Source organism: Chelonoidis abingdonii, chromosome 25 (assembly GCF_003597395.2).
Source record: "Chelonoidis abingdonii isolate Lonesome George chromosome 25, CheloAbing_2.0, whole genome shotgun sequence".
Taxonomy (NCBI): domain Eukaryota; kingdom Metazoa; phylum Chordata; order Testudines; family Testudinidae; genus Chelonoidis; species Chelonoidis abingdonii.
The window spans coordinates 20,771,017-20,791,578 of record NC_133793.1 but is presented as its reverse complement, the minus strand read 5'-3'; the positions used below and the strand labels follow the sequence as shown (position 1 = coordinate 20,791,578).

General features: G+C 50.4%; 2 protein-coding genes across 4 annotated transcripts in view; both read left to right on the top strand.

Annotated features, from left to right (window-relative positions):
• Positions 1-20,562, top strand: part of HNRNPR (heterogeneous nuclear ribonucleoprotein R) — a 667,870-nt gene that overhangs the window by 276,974 nt on the left and 370,334 nt on the right. The window lies entirely within an intron of this gene.
• Positions 10,274-18,964, top strand: XKR8 (XK related 8). The gene is made up of 3 exons (XM_032805945.2): positions 10,274-10,765; positions 13,553-13,749; positions 15,228-18,964. Exons 1-3 carry the CDS (start codon positions 10,449-10,451, stop codon positions 15,956-15,958), a joined length of 1,245 nt encoding a protein of 414 aa, XP_032661836.1. The 5' UTR covers positions 10,274-10,448; the 3' UTR covers positions 15,959-18,964.

Sequence of the window (20,562 nt, the reverse complement as noted above, 5' to 3'; positions counted from 1 at the left end):
CCCCAGCCTGGATATCAGTAAGTGGAAATTGCAAGTTACAGTCTTTGCAAAACCACACCAGTATCTGGGTAGAAGCATCCATTCTCTGGTGCTCTGTCTGGCTACAGGAGCAGGTGGAGGAGACAGAAGCAGTGCTGGGACATGTCTTGCGGGTCTTCCTAACCATCGTAAGCCTCCCTCTGTCAAACTCCCTCTCAAACTCCCCCGTCTGCAGCTCCCTGTCCACTCTGCTCTGCTTTAAAGAAAAAGGTTTTGGATGTAGTTTGGTTTATAGGTTTTCAAGGGACTAACAGGTCATGCATAGGACCAACAAGGGACCCCCGCTCTCTTCCTACTCCCCTTCCAAACTCCCTTGCAAAACTCCCTGTTAGCAGCCCCTGGTCGCTTGTGTGTGGCTTTATAAAGCCCTAGCCTGAGTGAATGCCACGCCCACTGGTTAAGGCTCAGCCAATTACCAGAGGCTTCTAGCTTTCACACCTTCCTTTGTAGCTCAGCCTCCAACTGCCAGCCACAGCACATGGTCCTTCAAACAATCAAAACAAATAAACAGACTGACAAACACAAGCTCAGCACACATCAAGTAACCCCCAACCACAAACAAACACATATACTGCAGACAGTCACTTACCCACAGATGCTGTATTTGCTCTTCCTTCACCTGGAGAACTCCCTTGCAAAACTCCTTGTTAGTAGCCCCTGTTTGCAAATATTGAGTTTTGAAGTATGAAATCTTTCCCAAGGTCTGTGAGAAGGTCAAGAACCCTCAGAGGCCACAGCAAATGCCTATCTCTTTCCCTCCCCATAGAAGGCACTTGTCGAATCACATCCTGTGAATGTGTGAAGTCCAATATGGGAGGTACAGACCTGTGCACCTAGAGCGGAAGTGACTTTTTCCACTTCAATCATGTGGCTTTCATTCCCAACACAGGTGAAGAAAAGCCAATTGGCAGTGACTTAAGATTGGGGTTTATGACTGCAGCATCTGGATCTGGGCTTCTAACTATCACATTCCAGTCATCCTTGGCTGCATGTTTCACATGATAAAATACACGTGTCATATTCTTCATGGTCACAGCTTAATTCATTAACCTCTATGACTGTCACTGAACCCGCCCGTGCAGCCAGGCAGTGACATCCTGTCCAGCGGCTACATAAAGAGTGATGTCTTTGCCTACAGCTTGTAAATCTGCATCACTCCACACAGTGTTCAAGAATTTCTGAAGTGCTTCCTTACTGTTGACATCAGAAAGAAATAAACTTCTTCTGCCAACTGGGGCTTTTCTGGACCTTTCCATAGATTTGTATAGTTTGGGGACCATCAGCTGCTCAACATGATCGTTCCACATTTTTTACGCTCACATTGGGATACTGCTCTGTGATGACATCCAAACAAGTACACTTGTACATTCTTGCAAGCTTCATCGTGTACATTACAATGGTGTCTGCAGGTTCACCAAATGTTGAAGAACCATCACATAGTTCTTGGATGACAGCCACTCCACCAAACATTATTGCACCATTCTCTGGAACATGGTCAATTAGGCAATGTCCACCTTTGGATTGATGAAGATTAAGCAGAGCTAATTTGTTGTTTTTCGCCAGTGTACCATCAGCACTAGCAAGAGGGTAGGAAACTGCTCTACACAGAACATCAAACGAATCAACAGGGAATGCTCATGTAGCAAGGTGGTCACCTGCTCCTGCCTGGGAAGGGTTAGATCCAGCCCAGCAGAGGGCTGGGGCTGTGGAAAGACAGAGCTGGGTTGATTGGGAGAAGCAGCTGGCCCTATAAAGAGGCTGTGAGCCAGAAGCCCAGACAGTCTTCCTCTGCCTATAGAGGGAGATGGGCCTGGCTGCAGGGAGCTAGAGACAGGGTACCTGAGGGAGCAGGGCTGGAGAAAGGCGGAGGAGCTGGGGAAGCTCCAGCCTGGAAAGCCCCAGGCTGCGGCCTAGAATAAGGCAAAGAGGTACTGGGGATTGCAGGGGGTAGCCCAAGGGGTAGGCAAAGGCAGCAGGTCCAAACCCCTTTGCCTGTGATGGGTGGCTGATACTGCAGTCTGCCCCAGTGAACAGGGGCTAGATGGAGACTGGGCAGTAGCCAATACTGAGGCAAAGTGGGGATAGTGGGGTGGGGGGTTTCCCTGGGAGGGGTAGACCCAGTTAAAGGGGCACCAGGGTCCTGGGAGGGACACTGGGGCCAAAAGAACAGGCGGATCACCGGCCTGCAGAGTGCACTCCTGGCTGGAAACTAAGCTAATTCCTGAGGACGACCAGCAGGAGGCACCGCGGGGGTGAGTCTGCTCGTCTACACCTCACTTCATTTTTTTGAAGACCTCTAGGTATTCATCTGCTTTATCCAGTGGTGATGATTTAAGAAAAGTCAGGAATCTCAGACACTGCATACTTTTATACAGAAGTTTGCGTGCTCTCATACTGTGATTTTAATCATGACCACTTACAACACCACTGACTGATCCTTGAGTGACAACTTCTGACTCTGTCAAGATGTTGCAAAGTCCCTGCATCCACAAATCTTTTGCACGGACACACAGAAATGAAATGAAGGTATGGAATTCACCAAGCCACACTATCAAATGTCTTGTGTGACCATTGTCTTTCCATCAAAGACCAAGAGTACATGTTTAATTCCAAGATGATCAGCTTGAAATTAAACATACTTTGTTTCAAAATAATGTAGACATATATGTGATGTTGCAATCTATATAATTTTATAAAAATATGCTAATGAGTAAATATAATGTAACTGGAATATGCGTCATGCAAATGGTATCTTGTAAAGTATTATTACAAAGCTTATAACAGGGGTCGGCAACCTTTCAGAAGTGGTGTGCCAAATTCACTGTAATTTAAGGTTTCCCGTGCCTTAACATTTGTAGAAGGTCTCTCTCTCTCACTCTGTCTATATTATATAAACAAACTATTGTTGTTGTGTTTAAAGTAAATAAGGTTTTAAAACTATTTAACCAGCTTAATTTAAAATAAAATTAAAATGCAGGTCTTATCAATTTAGTGTGACCCTTCCCTGGGATTGTTGTCTGAGGTTCCAGCCACCAACCCCGCTCAGACCGCTGCCGGTCTGGGGTCCAGCCGCTGGTCCTGCTCAGCTCGCTGCCGGTCTGGGGTGCCAGTAGCACTCAGCCTGCTGCCAGTCTGGGGTTCCAGCTGCTGGCCGCTTGACAGTTGGGGTCCCAGCTGCTGGCCCCGCTCAGCCTCCTGCTGGCCTCGGTGAGCAGAACCCCAGGCCAGTAGCAGGCTGAGGGGGGTCGGGGGTCAGGACTCCGGCTGGCAATGGGGCAGCAGCTGGAACCCCAGAGCAGCGCGTGCCATCAAAAATTGGCTTGCGTGCCACCTTTGGCATGTGTGCCGTAGGTTGCGGACCCCTGGCTTATAATCTGAGTGTGATCATCCTATTTGCATAAATGTACCACTTGTATCTGAAACTAGAAATATGAAACATAACTCTGATGGACTGTTGTAATTATGCAAAGTGTGAGCCACTAATGGTGGTTTGGAATCTTGATGACTCCCATCAGCCAGGATAATTGTCTGCAGATGGGTGTGTTTTACTTGTAAGTCTTCCTGTAGACGTGTGCTGGCAAGTGGGCAATGAAGTCCTGCAGTGACATGTGATCATGTCACCTGAACTGGAATCCATCTCTAACCTGGTGTCTTTTCATTGAGAAGAAGGGGGTGGAAACCCAGAGAGGGACAAAAGGATTCCCACCTTATGCAAAAGATATATAAAGGGGTGGAACAGAACAAAGGAAGGAGAGGAGCCATAATGAGGAATCCCCTAGCTACCACCTGAGCTGGAACAAGAGCTGTACCAGGGGAAAGAATTGTGCCCAGGCTTGGAATGTGTCCAGTCTGAGAAAAAAACTTACTGAAGCATCTCTGAGGGTGAGATTATCTGTATTCAGTTTGATTAGACATAGATTTGTGCATTTTATTTTATTTTGCTTGGTGACTGTCACAAGCATAATTCCTAATTCTGAACCTTAGAGTCCAAAATGTGGGTGCCTGCATGAAACCTCCAAGCTTAATTACCAGCTTGGATCTGATAGCGCTGCCACCAGCCAAAAATTTCCAGTGTTTGGCTCACTCTGGTCTCCCCAAAACCTTCCCTGGGGGGACCCCAAGACTCAGATGCCCTGAGTCTTACCACAAAGGGAAATAACCCCCCTCCCCTTGTCTTCTCTTTACTTCCTCCCCAGGCTTCCCCTCCGTGGGTTATCCTGGAAGATTACTGTACTTAAACTCCTTGAATTACAAAACAGAGAGGGCAATTTACCTTCCCCCCTCTTTTTTCCCCCTCCCAGTCTTTCCCTGAGAGAGACCGTAATCCTGGCACAGGGATTTCTATCCCTAGAGCCTCACTTAGAAAAGAAAACCAACAGTTTTAAAAAGAAAAGCTTTATATAAAAAGAAAGAAAAGACATAAAAATGCTCTCTGTAGCAAGATAACAATATACAGGGTCAATTGCTTAAAAGAAAAATATGAATAAACAGCCTTATTCAAAAAGAATACAATTTAAACATCCCGCAACTACACACAGCTAAATACAAAAACCCCCAATAAACGCTATCGTTTTCTACCTTTGTACTCACAACTGGAAACTGAGATTAGAAGCTTGAAGATAGAAAGATCCTTCATAGCCGAGAGACAGACAAAGACACAGACAAAGGGACACACACCCAAACATTCCCTCCCTGAGCTTTTAAAATATTGTTTCCTGATTGGTCCTCTGGTCAGGTGTTTGGTTCCCTTGTTAACCCTTTACAAGTGAAAGAAACATTAACCTTAGCTATCTGTTTATGACAGTGACTTATTTTGTTCTGTCTGTTACTATTTGGAACCACTTAAATCCTACTTTCTCTATTTAATAAAATCACTTTTACTTATTAATTAACCCAGAGTATGTATTAATACCTGGGGAGCAAACACTGTGCAATCTCTCTACCAGTGTTATAGAGGGTGAACATTTATGAATTTACCCTGTTAAGCTCTAACGGGTAAAACAGCTTATTGGGTTAGATCTCATTGGAAGTTGGGCGTCTGAGTGTTAAAGACAAGAACGCTTCTGTTAGCTGCTTCAGGTAACCTGCAGCTTTGGGGCAAGTAATTCAGACCCTGGGTCTTTGTTGGCAGATGGAGTGTCTGGCTCAGCAAGACAGGGTCTCTGGGGTCCTGCGCTGGCAGGGAAGGCGGGTAGAGTAGTCTTAGTGCATCTGATGGCAGCTTGTAATAGCCTCCTACTCAGATTTGAACTAGCGTTCATAAACTGAGAAGCTAATATGAAACCTCCAGCTTAAATTACCAGCTTGGATCTGATCTCGCTGCCACCAATCAGGATTCAGGTCCTGATCGCCCCGGGTTGCCCCAACCCTATCTCCTGGGGCCCCAAGACCCAGAACCCTGGGTCTCCTATCTCATCCCAGCTTCCCGCTCCCTGGGTTAGCCTGACGATGCCGTACTAAACTCCTTGACTGCAACATCGAGGCAATTTACCTCCCCTGAGGCTATGCATTCAAACCTGGTCAAGCTAAGACAAAGAGATTTTCTCCTCCCTTCGGACCATAACTTTAACCAGAGAACCAAAAACCTCAACCAGGTTTTTAAAAAGAAACTTTATATAAAAGAGAGAATACATAGAATATCAACTCTGCATTTAAAAATCAATACAGGCTATTGCTTATAAGGAATTAGGAATAAACAGTCTGATTCAAAAATAGCCAATTTAACCAGTCCGCCACGTACACACATGTAAATACAACTACAATATAAACCTATTGCTTTTCCTTTTGTACTTACAACTTGGTAACAGAAGGGTAGAAAGAAGCTTGGGGATAGAAAGAAAAGTTGTTCTCTCACAGCCGAAAGAAACAAAAAGACACAGAATAAAGCCAAACCCCTCCAGAGATTCCCTCCCCTGCTTTTAAAAATCCGGTTTCCTGATTGGTCCTCTGGTCAGGTGTTTGGTTCCCTTTGCAGGTAAAAGAAACATTAACCCTTAGTTATCTATTTATGACACAGCTCCCAAGAGGGTTTCTGTGATCTAACCCATCACAGTAGACATCTCTGTTGGTCATGCCTCAATGCCTGGGAGGTAATGGATAGTTGACTTCTCGAGAGTACAGTCATGTTGAAGAGCAATATGAAAACCTGTCCAGCCAGGAAGTGTCCATGAGTCAGCATTGAGAACCTTCATAAGAATGTCTGCCAGTTCAGTTCTCAGTGCTGGTTCCTGGTTTGCGCTGCACCTGTCAGCCTCTAATGGGGCATGTGCATCATGATTCAGGTTTTGGGGACCTTGCCTCTTGTTCTGGTGGCACTCCTCTATTGCAAAACTAGGAGGTGTTTTAAGAGAATACACTCCCCTTTTGACAGTGGGGCTCTGCCTGATGTTGGGGTTAATTCAGTGATGTGGCTCTGCAGCATTATTCCATTTGCACAGTGGGTGGTGCCACGCCTAGAACTTTGGGAGCTTTCTTTGCAAAGTCCACTGGAACCTCATCGGACCCTTGAACAAGCTATAGTTGAGCAAGGCGCATGTCATGGCTAATCACTGTATTCCAGTGCACAGTGTCCCAGTTTGTTTAGCAGGGAGACAACTTGAGAGGATTCTGTCAAGTGTCTAATTGTCAGTCCAAGGCAAAGGGATTTAGGGGTCTGTTTTCAATCCTTGGAAGCAAGATAAACAATGTCTTGGCAAAGTGATATGCAGGAAGTCCACATCAACTGGAAGATCACAGAGCCAGCAAGTGCTGGTGCCTCTAATACTCCAATAATCCAGGCCATCATAGAATCATAGAATATCAGGGTTGGAAAGGACCTCAGGAGGTCATCTAGTCCAACCCCCTGCTCAAAGCAGAACCAATCCCCAACTAAATTTACCACTCCTCCCAGTTTAGTGTCATCTGCAAACTTGCTGAGGGTGCAGTCCATGCCATCCTCCAGATCATTAATGAAGATATTGAACAAAACCGGCCCCAGGACCGACCCTTGGGGCATGCCGCTTGATAGCGGGTGCCAGCTGGACGTGGAGTCATTGATCAGTACCCACTGAGCCTGATGATCTAGCCAGCTTTCTATCCACCTTAGAGTCCATTCATCCAGCCCATACTTTTTTAACTTGCTGGCAAGAATACCATGGGAGACTGTATCAAAAGCTTTGCTAAAGTCAAGGAATAACATGTCCACTGCTTTTCCTTCATTCACAGACCTAGTTATCTCATCAGAGAAGGCAATTAGGTTAGTCAGGCATGTCTTGCCCTTGGTGAATCCATACTGACTGTTCCTGATCACTTTCCTCTCCTCTAAGTGCTTCAGAATTGATTCCTTGAGGACCTGTTCCATGATTTTTCCAGGGACTGAGGTGAAGCTGACTGGCCTGTAGTTTTCCGGATCCTCCTCCTTCTCTTTTTTAAAGATGGGAACTACATTAGCCTTTTTCCAGTCATCTAGGACCTCCCCCGATCACCACGAGTTTTCAAAGATAATGGCCAATGGTTCTGCAATCACATCTGCCAACTCCTTTAGCACCCTCAGATGCAGCACATCCGGCCCCATGGATTTGCGCTTATCCAGCTTTTCTAAATAGTCCTGAACCACTTCTTGCTCCACAGATGGCTGGGGGGACTGGTCCAATACACCAACTGGGAGGCCAGATCTTGAGTGAAGTGTCTTTCTGGGCCTGGACAAAGGTGTGGAACTGGTGCTGGAAGAGGTAGACTGTGCATCATCCCATTTCCCCGGTGATATCAAATGCTGAGCACACCATTTTCTTGCACTCTTTGCACTGCTTGTCTATAAAATGCCCATAGCAGGTGAGGTGGAACCCCATGTCACTGGGGATGCCATCAAATTCTTTTGACAGGTGCTGATGACATGATTCTGCAATGGATGCATTATCACCAGGCAAGTTCAACCATGCTTGAGCACAGTCACAGTATTTATCCCACCTGCCATGTGTAAATGGTCAAGTGGACTCCTTCTTTACTGAGGCTAAATGCATCTAGCAATGCAAACAGTTATAAAACTGGTTTCAGAGTAGCAGCCATGTTAGTCTGTATCTGCAAAAAGAACAGGAGTCCTTGTGGCATTTTAGAGACTAACAATTTCTTATGAATCTCAGATGATTGACAAGGGATTTCCTGGTCTTCGTCACTACCCTTGAGCTGGCCATATTGGTTCTGCATGAATACATGTTAACTGGTCAAATCCAATACCTCCTAACAGTACTAGTGGCTCTTTTAAAGTGGTGCATGATGTGGGGCTGACTCCGTACTGGTGTAACTTTCCCGTATTTGCACCCTGGGCATGGAAATGTAAAAAAAAACAAGGTCTAGGACAGAGGTGGGAGACCTCCGGCCCCTCCCCTGCTCTTCCCCCTCCCCCATAGCCTCAGCTCGCTGTGTCACCAGCACTGTGAGCGGCAGGGCTGCAAGCTCCTGCCAGGCAGTGTGGCGGCATGGCTGGCTCTGGCCAGGTGGCATGGTTGCCAGTCCTGCTGCTCTGAGTGGCATGGTAAGGGGACGGGGAGTGGGGGGGGTTGGATAAGGGCAGGGGATCGTGGGGGGCAGTCAGCAGACCAGGAGCAGGGGGCGGTTGGATGGGGTGGAGATTCTGGGGCTCATCAGGGGATGGGGAACGGGGGGTTGGATAGGCGTGGGAGTCCGGAGGGGGGGCCTCTAGGGGATGGGGGTGTGGCTAGAGGTCAGGGCAGTCAGGGGACAGGGAGCAGGGGGGTTGGATAGGGGGTGGGGTCCCGGAGGGAGGTGGTCAGGGGCAGGGGTCCCAAGAGGGGGTGGTCAGGGGACAAGGAGCAGGGGGGTTGGGTGGGTCGGGGTTCTGAGGGGGGCAGTCAGGGGACAGGAAGTGGGAGGGGGAGGATAGGGGGCAGGGGCCAGGCTGTTTGGGGAGGCACAGCCTTCCCTCCCGGCCCTCCATACAGTTTCGGAACCCTGATGCGGCCTCAGGCCAAAAAGTTTGCCCACCCCTGGTCTAGGAGACTACAGCAAAGTCACTTCCTGAAAATTGACACGGTTGACAATGTTCATTGCTGTGGCTGCAGTATCCCCTAAAATACTGATATTAATAGTAGCTGCAAAGAAAATGTGCTGGTGCTGTGTTCTTATCCTGTCTTTTTTTTCTTTGAAATTAAATTTATCACTGTTTGAGTCATCAAACCCTCCCTGTAAGATGTAGACGTTATGTGCCCTTTTCCTACACTGCCGTCCAGGAGAAGATGCTGTTTGCCATGAAAACACTTGACTGTGAATATTTAGAAGAAATTAATTTAAAATACACATTTATCATCCAACTACTTTGCCTGGAGTTCAATGGAATAAGCGACCAGCTAAACTGAACCATGAGAATGGCTGAAGACAGACACATTAGGGGCTGGGGAAATGTTTTGCCCCAGTAACTTTACCAAGACGGAGGGATTATTACCACCCAGCTGATTGACATTCCCCGTTTGTATGATCAAGGAGGAAATATTGGTGTTCAACACGCAGCCGGCCCAGATTTCTGGGCGTTAAAGCCAATGTAACGCACGAAGATAAAGACGAGGGTTTTGAGCATTTTAAACGCGTTTCCCTCCGTGTCTTCTGCGGAAGCGTCCGGTGCGTTCCCCGGTCTGTTCAGTCCTCACGAAGCGGTCCGGGCCCGGCCGCGGCTCACGGGGGCGGTGACAGCCGGGCCCTCGGCAGCGCTTCCCCCGCGGCTCGCCCGACACCGCAGCGCCGGCAGCAAGCCGCCGGGCGCACGCAGTTGGCTCCGGGCTGCAGGGTCAGGGCCGAGCCTGGGCCGCCGCCCTCGCCCTGCCGGGCCCGGGCCCCGCCCCGGCCCGGACATAGCGCTGTCGCCCGCGGCCCAGGAAGTTCTCTAGTGCGGCGCAGCGGGGCCAGGGAGCGAGCCCGAGGCAGGAGGGAGCCGCGGGGGGATCCCGGGGCAGGAGGGGACCCGGAGAAGGGGGATCCCGGGGCAGGGGGGTCCCCGGGGCAGGAGGGGACCCGGAGAAGGGGGATCCCGGGGAAGGGGGGTCCCCGGGGCAGGAGGGGACCCGGGGGGATCCCGGGGAAGGGGGGTCCCCGGGACAGGAGGGGACCCGGGGGGATCCCGGAGAAGGGGGATCCCGGGGCAGGAGGGGACCCGGAGGGGGGGGATCCCGGGGAAGGGGGGTCCCCGGGGCAGGAGGGGACCCGGGGGGGATCCCAGGGGGGATCCTGGGGAAGGGGGGTCCCCGGGGCAGGAGGGAGCTAGGGAAGGGTTCAAGGGGCAGGAGGGGATTTCGGGGGGTTCGCCAGGGCAGCAGAGAGCCTAGGGCAGGAGGGTTCCGGGGGGGGTTGGTAGGAGGCCAGCAGGCAGAGAGTAGGGCTGTGCAGGAAGAGTGAGGCGGTGCCATCTGTGGCCCCTTTGTGCCATGGCAGAGTCAGGTCATGGCTCTGGTGGCCCCCCACCTTCATCTCCTCATTACCGGTACCTGGACCTGCTCTTCGCCCTGCTGGGCGCTGCTGCTTTCTTGGCAGACCTGCTTGCTGATCTGTGGGTAGCCTCTAGTTACATGCAGGCTGGGCACTGTTTCTGGGGGGGGCTGGTGCTGGCACTGCTGGGCCTCTCCTCCCTGGCCATGCAGTTCTTCAGCTGGGCCTGGTACCAGACAGACGACATCGAGCAGGACCTTCCCAGTGGCTGCTGCTTGGCTCTGGTGCACCTCCTCCAGCTGGGTTATCTCTACAGGTAAGGGCACTGCGGAGGGTGAATGCAGGTTAAGTGCCCTCTGCCCAGTAACTCACCCTCTGCTGAGATCTTGCAGCCCAGGGCCACCTGTCCTTCACCCTGACCTCAGCTGGAGAGGGGTCCAGAAGGTCCCTGCAGGCCCTGCTGCTGGGCACACACAGATCCTGGAGGGAGGAAACTAATGAGTGAATGGTGATTTCCTTAGGCACAAGTGGGTGGGAATACCCATATCTGTTCCCCTGGCTCAGAACTGCAACACTAGCCTGGTGGCAGATGCTGGACTAGTCGGCACATCGCAACAGCACCTTCCCCGTGCCACTGGTGCCCTGCATTTGCAGCCTTCCCCTCAGTGTGGTGAACACACATTTTGCCTTGCCTTGCCCTTCACCATCACAGCTGCTGTCACTTCCATGGGTAGGTAGCCTGCTCCATAGAGGCTAGATTTGAATTTCCCACTAAAATTTACAAATAAAAACTACACTCTACTGGAGTTGAGGCTGAGTACATGTCAGTAACCAAAGGGTTAAAATATCACAGAGCAGCTGTAATTATCCCCATACCTGCTGTTACAAACCCAGGAAATTTAGGGTTAAGGTTCAGCTGAAATCCAGAGAGCAAGGGTGTGGAAGTGCACAGTCAAGGTACCTGTATTCCTGCCTGGTAGTGAGGCCCCTCAGTAATTCTTAGTGCACTGTAGGGTGGTGGTCCCTGATGAAGCTGATTTTGAAAGACAACGTAATTTTTTTCATTTTCCCCTCCTTGGTGCCCTTCCATTATACAAACAGTAACGTGCTGGCAGGGACTCATTCGGTGAGTGGCAGGGCTTGGCTCTGGTGGGGCAGCTGCAATAGGTGACAACATGAGAAAACATCAGAACTGTGCGACTCCCTGGTGCTAACACATACAAAACAGTGCATGTTTTTGTCTTTATTCCCAGCATGCACAAGGAGGCTTGGTCTACACTACCAGCTTATCTCGGTATAACAACGTTCCTCAGGGGTGTGGATCTCCCACGCCCGAGAGCGACCTAGCCCCTAGTGTAGATAGTGCTGTTGGCAGAAGGGCCTCTTCTGTTGCCATAGCCACCGCCTCTCAGACAGATGGCGTTCCTGTGCCAGTGGGGGAAGCTCTCCCTCGGTGTCTTCACTAAGTGCTACAGTGACATAGGTGCACCCTGTGCCGTTGCAGCGCTTAGATGTAGACAGGCCCTTACACTTCTGCAGGCATAGCAATGTCAGTCAGAGGTGCATTTGTTTGCAGCATTGCTGTTCCGGCAGATCACCTGGTATAGACGTGGCTGTACACATAAAAGTGTGTTAGCCAGTCTAGGTGCCTTTGCTTGTGGAACTGGTGTAAGCAGAAGTTATACCTCCAGGAGGAGGGTTTGCTCGTATAGCTACACTGGCACAGTTATACCAGCAAATCTTTTCTGCTTGAACTAGGCCTAAGTGGGAAACAGACTCAGCTCCCTCAGGCCTCGCCCGCATGACCTCAGGTCTGGGGTTGGCTGCACTGGTACAGTCCAGTGGCAAGCACAGAGAGCAGTGGTTCAGCTAACCTGGTTGTTGAAGCTGTGCTGTTTTCTGGTGCAGTGGAGACGTAAACTACTGCAGCTGCCTTGTCAGTTCCAGCCATTTTCCCTAAAATGTCCCACCTTTGCTAGCTGGTTTTGCCCTGCTAGGAGTAGTAGCACCAGGAATGCTAGTGTAGACGGGACTCAGAGGCCACCATCCCATTGCCTGCTTAGATGTTCTGCTGGCAGCCCCTATATGCTAGTTGTTGCCGTCACAGGTGGTGCTGCAGGGCTAGTAGCTAAGAAAAGGCAGATGCAGACAGCCTCAGTGCTGCGCTGGGCTCATGTGGGCCTGCCCCTCTCCAGCACTGCCTCTGGCAGTGCCCCAGGTTCTTCTCTTGGTGGAGCATTTCATTCATTCATTCTCTGCCCAGGGCACAGGAACAAACTGCTGAAGCTCCCAGGGTTCCCTGCACATTGGGGCTGTGTTTCAGGCTGCTACTGGCAGGTTCAGTATCCTGTGTGTAAAAGGCAATGTCATTTCCTGTATTTGAACCTATGGTTGTTAGAACTGGGCGGACTATTTGCTGTTCACCACTTGAGCTTATTGCTGGGGGTTGTATTTTGTTCAGCTGGGACAAGGAAAGTAGACAAGTCACTTTCTCTTTTGGTTCCTGTCCAGTTCTAGTGGATTTCAGGTCATTCTGTGTAGTGCTCCTCGCTGCAGTGTTTGGGTTGCAAATACTGCAGGGGAATGTTGAACCCAAACCAAAAATTGTTTTCATTGGAGCGGGAAATGACGTCCCTGGATTTCTTTCTTCTGATGGTGGGTTATTAATACAGCCTAAACTTTGGGCCTAAAGTGACTTGACAAGTGAGTGTAAGATCTCAGCCTGTCAAACGCAGCCCAAAGCCCCCCAAATGAGTGACATTCTGAAGTTATTCATGCAGGAAACGTAACCTGCTGTGGGACCCTGGCATTAGCATACGCTCTGTAGCATCCATATCAATGCTGACAGGCGATGTAGACAGTTGTCCGTAATAGAAGTCAGGGAAAGGCAGATACTGGGAATTAAAATGAGATCTCCCTTGATGTGAAGGGCATGAATGAGTGTCCCATTCATTTTGTCCAGCATGGATTTAGAGCTGTCTTGAGGGCAGGCTGGCTCTGGAATCCAATGCCCTAGTGACAGACAGACGGAGCTGTCTGTGGCATTGAGGTGCTGCCCTGGTGTAGAGCAGCCTCTCATGGCAGGGCCGTGATGTCTGCACAGATGTTTCCGTATGCTGAGAGTGGGCTGGCGAGTATGCAGGGCAGAGACTGCACCGCAGCAGGAGCAAGGCTACGCTGTCTTCCTGTCCCATGACATCAGCATGCTGCGCCTCTTTGAGACCTTCCTGGAGAGCACCCCTCAGCTCACACTTTCTCTCTCCATTGTTCTGCATACAAACAAGGTGGAGCATTTCCAGGGTGAGTGGCACAGCTCTGGGCGGGGTGGGGGCAGGGCACTGGGGATTTCTTATCACAGAGCCACCTGGTGAGGAGTGGGTAAGTGGGATAAGGGAACGATCCCTTGAGCTTCTTCAGCTCCAGCTTCTAAAGGATACGAGAGCTTGGCCTCATTCTGGAGCCCATCGGTCAGACTGGGGAGGTGCTGGTTCTCCCTGGGAATGTAGCTTGACCTCTCCTGCTCACAGTGTCTTGTGGTCCCAGCCTGGGGGATTTCTCACTAGGCACCGCATTAGCTCAGAGCTGGGGTTGAGCATAGTGCAGGGCCGGACTCCAGTTAGACCCTGCAGGGTTGGGAGGAAGGTTGGGATGTGCTGTGCTGTGCTGCGCTGCAAGGAAGGGGGTTCTGGCTGCTGGGAGACTGGACTGTTACCTAGTCGCAGGTGTTTCCCCTTCATGCTGATGTGCCCATCTCAGATGGTGCAAAACAGCCTTCTGAGAAGAGGGGAGGGATTGGGATTTTGGTGCCCATGGGGAGGGATCCTCTCTGGGAGGTGGAGGGCAGAACACTCTGAACAAGGGGGCCAAAGCAGGGCCCTGCATTGAGCCAAGACCTTGCTTCAGCTGGGAAAGGGGTGTCTAGCTGGGTACAGGTGTGGCACCTCCCTGCATCTGGGCAGGTGGGGTGGGCAGTGCCCTTGGAGATCGATTGGCTCTCAGAGCTTCCCAGTGGGACACAAAACTGGGCCAACCCTGAGCCCCCAGCTCAATTGAGGGCCAGATGCTGTTCCATTGACTCCAGCAGGTCAGGATTTCCCCCAAGTGTTTAGTGCTGGGCTGCAGAGAGTGACACAGATCAGGCTTGGTTCAGTTCCTCCCTCCAGGCTGGGCTCCCTCAGTCAGGAAGTAGCTGGGTGCCTCTGGCCTTGGCCTCAGAGGCTTGTCACTGAGGCCCGGGTCCTGTGGCTACACCCCACTCAGTCCTAAATGGAGATGGCTGAGTCATCCTCCCAGCCCCATGGTGCCCCCCGCACCCTTCCCCCCCGGCTGTTGGCATCCGAGCCAAGGAGGGCTTCCCCTAAGCCCTGCAGTTCTCTTCCGGTGCTGCCCCATGGGGTTCCAGGCATCTCACAGGGAGCAGGGCGTGGAATAAGGTCTGGCCTGTGGCTGGGTACTTCCTAAGCGTTTCTGGGGCTCCCTGAAACAGGAAGTGGCATGTTTCAGCACAGGCCTGTGGGATGGGCGAGCGCGGTGTGCAAGGGATGTGAGAGCAGCTGTGACACAGAGCCCTTCTGCTGGGCCGGCTGGGGGCCCCTTGAAAGCAGTGGGCTTTGTTCGTTGATCCAGGGCCTGGTTGCAGTGATGCCTCGTTGGGGTGAAGGCAGCACCTCTCCATGCTGGTCACTGTTGCCCAAGGCCTGAGCCGCTGCCTGATGCCCCATGCAGCTGCCCCCACTGCCTATGTTCCCCGGTTACCCTTTCTCCCACTGTCGTCATAGGGCTTGGGATTTGCACTGCCTTCCTATGCGTGGCATGGTCACTACTGGATTATCACCAGTCCCTCCGCTGCTTCCTGTTGGACAAGCATGAGCTGGGCCTGCTCTCCTCCACTATCTACTTCCTGTGGAACTTCCTCCTCATCTGCCCCCGTGTCCTGGCAGTTGCGCTCTTCGCCACACTCTTCCCGTCCTACATCGGCCTGCACTTCCTGGGCATCTGGGCTGCCATGCTCCTCTGGGTCTGGCTGCAGGGCACTGCCTTCATGGAGTGCCCCAGGTGGGAATGGTTCTACAGGGCAACGGTGGCCGTGATTCTATATTTCTGCTGGTTCAATGTGGCCAAGGGGCAGACACGGCAGCGCAGCGCAATCTATCATGGCTTCATCCTGGTGGACAGCGTGCTCCTCGCTGGCTCCTGGCTCTGGTACAATGCCCCTCTGCGTGAGCGCTCCTATCTGCTTCCTGTGCTTCTTGCTGCCCTGGTCTGCTTTGTGCTCGGGCTGCTGTTGAGAATCACCTACTACATGTGGCTCCACCCCACGCTGCAGACCCGGTGCCAGGCGAGCTATGATGAAGTAGACACTGCAGAAGGACTAGCTGGTTTCCGAGCTGGCCCAGCGCCAGCCCCTGTGAACAGACGGATGTACCAGCTGTCCCAGAACCACTGCTTGGTCTCTTTGCAGGCTGGGCGAAACTGGGGGAACGGTGTCCTAGATGACATGTCTCTCTGAGCACAACTGTCCCTGCTCCAGGCAGAGGGAATTACACCTCAGGGGTCTGTGCTGGGGGACCTCATTCCAGACCTGGCCCCAGCGTTCCCAGGGACCGAGCACCACATCTCCGGAATGGGCAGCTGTCGCAGGGAGAGGAGATTGGAGAGAGCTGGGCAGGCCGAGAGCCCTGATACTTAGGTTCCAACAGCTGGCATCCAGCACGGGTAGCTATGAAGCCTGTTATGGGCTGGCACTATTCCAATGGGAGTGTCATGGGAGAAACCTGCTATAAGAGTGTTGGATGCCGAGTGGGCTCAGCAGCATGTTAGGCCCCTGCCCTGGGTTCTGCTCCACTACAGTGAACTCCTCACTTTTTTCCTGCTGGTTGCGGTTGCTCCCGACTTCTTCTCTGCACATTGCCCTGTTTAGCTCCATCCCCATTTCCCTGCCAAGCTCTCCCCTGCTTTGTTTCATTTCAGCAGAGTTCAATGGGAAACCGTGTGCTCTGTTCTTGACAGGACCTGCTAGATTTTCCATTTGTCTGGAATTTCCCTGCACTTGTAATTTCGAAGCTTCCCTGTAGTAGTGGGTAACTCATGGCACTGCATTGGGCAAGGCCTGGAGTCTCTAGGGATGGCTTGGTCACTGCGGGGAGCATCAGTTTGCTGATGTTTGTAAAGGGAAGGGTGTCAATACGTGGTGGTATAATACTGTAACGCGGTTTTGTGCCTTAGACAGAGACCCAGGAGGGAACGGCAGAGTGTTCTTGTTGTAGAGACGGGGTGTGTGTGTGTGTGGGGGGGGTAAGCATGTGGAGAATTCAGGGGGGTGGAGGGGAAGTGAATGGTGTGGAGAATTCAGTGGGCGGAGGGGAAGGGGAGATGAATGATGTGGAGAATTTAGGGGTGGGGGAGGGGAATGGTGTGGAGCAGCAGTTTTCAAACGGGGGGTTGTGACGCAGTACTGGGTTGCGGTGGCTCTGGTCAGCATTGCCACCTGGGATGTGAAAAGTACTGTCAGTGATGCTGCCTGGCTAAAGCAGGGTAGTCACTACCTGTTCTGACACCGCACTGTGCCCTGAAAGCGGGCAGCAGCAGGTCTGGCTCCTGGGGGGGGTGACCACGGGGCTCTGCACGCTGCCCCCGTCCCAGGCATGGCTCTGCACTCCCACTGTCCCAGCCCTGAGCCCCCTCCCCTACCTTGAACCCCTCATTCCCAACCCTGCACCCCAATCCTCTGTCCCAGCCCTGAGCCCCTCCCGCACCCCTCATCCCCAGCTCAGTTGGGTTGGGGCATCAACAATTTTCTTCAACTGCTTCACCAGAAAAAAAGTTTGAAAACCACTAGTGTAGAGGAGGGTGGGGGGAGGGGAACGGCTCAGAGAATTCATGGGTGTGAGGGGTGAATGCTCTGAGCTGATTAAACCCTTTGGCTTTTTCAAAACAAAAATAAAATGCTGAAGTTTTTTTAGTGTTGGTTCTTTGTCACAAAGATACTTGGCATGTTCCTGCATGAATCCCGGCCCTGATCTTAGCCCCCTGCTCTCCCAGCCTTATGAAATAGCTGCTGTGTTGCTGGAAGTCAAGAGCTTGGTTTGGGAGTTGTCATGCTTGGCTCCTGCAGGGACCCACACCAGGGATGGGGCTGCTGATTGACTGCAGTTTCCAATGCGGTGTAGCTAAGTCACTTAGTTTCCAGTTTGTGGGAAGCATATAGGCCTGGCCTCCTGCAGGTTCTTGGCTTGGCTCCTGTGGATTTAGGTGGTGCCCAGCTGGAGAGGTGTGTTTCCATGTAACAGTCTCAAAGCTTCCCTAGCTGGGCAGGAGAGGGGCTGAGGTTTGTGGCACGTGACTATCAACCTTAGTGCTGGGTTTGGCTGGATGGCCAGCTCTGCAGGACCCTGGGCCTCAGTTCACCCCTTCCCTTCCTCCCAGCACCAGGGCAGGAGTCTGGGAGTGTGCAGGTAAGAGGGGTGCTGCCTTTGGCTGTGGAGTAATTTGTTTCCTCCTCTTTCTGAACCTCGTGTAAGACTGGCTGCGGGTTGCTAAAGCCCCAGAAGGTGGGCAAATGCGTCAGGCAGACACTCAGAAGGGTTTGTTCCCCCAGGCAGGGCTCAAATTTGCTAGAGGACTGGAGCATCTTGTGTCACTGCCAGGTAGCTGCAGCCCAAAGCACACGACTGGGGCTACGTCTTCAGTACCTGCCATACTGGCGGGTAGCAATCGATTTCTCGGGGATTGATATATCGTGTCTCATCTAGAATCCCCGAATGAGCTCCTGTCGACTCCGGAACTCCACCAATGCAAACGGTGGTAGCGGAGTCAACAGGGGGAGCCGCGGACGTCGATCCCACACTGTGAGGACTGTAGGTAAATCGATCTAAGATACTTCGACTTCAGCTACGCTATTCACATAGCTGAAGTTGCGTATCTTAGATCGACTTCCCCCCCTAGGGGACTGGGCCCACCTAGGCGGAGATGTGGCGTCCTCTTCAGGTGGTAACTGCACACTAGACTGCACTGGGACAAGTACTGCTCCCAGCTGGCCTGTGCAAAGCAGGGTGGATTGATTAAAATCAATAATTTAAATCAACTTCTCCATTTCTGCTTGTCATTTTCTAAAGGAAATGAGATAAATGTTGATTTACAGCCCCATAGAGCCTTAACACTAGATTTGGAACATCTTTTTGCTACCTCAGAGTATACTACACTGATACTTTTATGTAAGCAATTATACAGCTTAATATTTTTGATTCTTAACTGTACATTTTTAGTATGTTAGAAAATGGTGAAGGATATTTTACTAGATAACTTTTTGCTCATTTGTGTCAAGCTGTGTTTGGATGGTAACTGGAATTTAACAAACAAAACTATATAAAATTTATTTTTATTAAACAAAGCTACTTTAAAAGTTGTTTTACATAAATGTCTTAAATGTGAAACATGTTTTGATAACAATGGTTTAATCAAAGAGAGGGATTAACTGGTCAGTGCATTAAACTGATTATTTCAGATATTGTGATAATTGGTCTAAAACTTTTGCCTTCTTTGGAATGTACATGGAAAGCAGGTCAAGTTATTTTCAATTAAAAAAAAACAAACTATAAACAGGTACAAGAGAACCAGACAAAGTAAACCAAAAAGGCCATTCTGATATAATCCAAAGACTACAAAAAGAACAGGAGTACTTGTATCAGAGGGGTAGCTGTATTAGTCTGGATCTGTAAAAGCAGCAAAGAATCCTGTGGCACCTTATAGACTAACAGACGTTTTGGAGCATGAGCTTTCATGGGTGAATACAGGCAGGAGATATTTATATATACTTCCACCTTTTCATGTTCTCTGTATGTATAAATATCTCCTGTGTGTTCCATTCTATGCATCTGAAGAAGTGAGCTGTAGCCCACGAAAGCTTATGCTGAAATAAATGTTAGTCTCTAAGGTGCCACAAGTACTCCTGTTCTTTCTGCAGATACAGACTGACACGGCTGCTACTCTGAATCTAAAGACTGTTGAAATTATGCTTGTTAAAAACAGATACTGGAGCCAGAAGTTAATGTACCAAAACTGGTGTACCTTGCATCTTTTTGGTGCATTGTTTACATTCACCACTTGTTCCTTTTTTACCCAGAGGTACAGGAATCTCTCAAAAATATTCTAATAGGGTCTTTTTTTATGACATGCAGCCATGGTGGCTATTTCCCCTCCAGTTTCCAGGTGTTGAAATCAGAACTAAGGCTGCATGCTGAAGAATGTTGTCCCTTCTTCCCAGTGCAGTTTCGACATTGGTGTTGCTCCTTTCTGGTTGCACAATCTGCTCCTTCTCCCCTGTTACATAACTCCCCCCTGCAAAAAGAACTTACCGCAATCCAAGACTTCTGCTTGTGTAACCCACATGCCTGTTGCACTTATTTAGAGACAGACATCCAGTAACTTCTGAACTGCCTCCCTTCTCTGTGCACACACACAAGGCCATTTACTGGAAGTGCCCAGCTCCATCCAGAAGCAAGGGCTGGGAGTTACTAAGCAGATCAAGGTTTTTCCTGAGCTGGAGACTAAGTGTCCATAGTGGATGGAGCCACAGTTTGAGAACAGAGGCCATAAGGGCTCAGGTAGGTACAAGCTATGAAAGAGGAGTATGAGCCCCCCACCCCCAGGAAGGCTCAATGGACGATCCTGACGAGATACATGATGGCATATCCTAGAGAGTCAGAGACCAGGTCTTTTGCACTCAGTAGCACATACCCAGGTCCCCCACAGGATCAAGCCATTAATGCAGTTCTGGCCCTGTTGTGCCATATTTATAAAGCTTGACCTCAGAAGTTAGAATCAGGGGAAAACATCTTTCTTTCTACAGAAAAACAGCCTTTAACCTAATGGTTTTGCTGGAGGCTCATGGATTCAGCATAGTTACTTTTTATTTAAATGTTTAAGAGATTATAAGTAGTTTTGGCTGTAACAGATTTTGTATTAAATTTAGATTTCATTTTAAACAGGTTTATTTTTAAAAATAAAAACAATTTAAACAACAAAATAAAAAAAAATTCCATGTAAGTCACAGAACTCATCAATGGTGCGGAATAAGCAATTGTGGTTCTCAGTCCAGCCCACGCAGCAAACACA

Coding starts and splice junctions, on each gene's coding strand:
- XKR8 (XM_032805945.2), top strand. CDS start 10,449: ATGGCAGAGTCAGGTCATGGCTCTGGTGGCCCCCCACCTTCATCTCCT. Junction 10,766..13,552: donor CAGCTGGGTTATCTCTACAG/GTAAGGGCACTG, acceptor ATGTCTGCACAG/ATGTTTCCGTATGCTGAGAG. Junction 13,750..15,227: donor CAAGGTGGAGCATTTCCAGG/GTGAGTGGCACA, acceptor CTGTCGTCATAG/GGCTTGGGATTTGCACTGCC.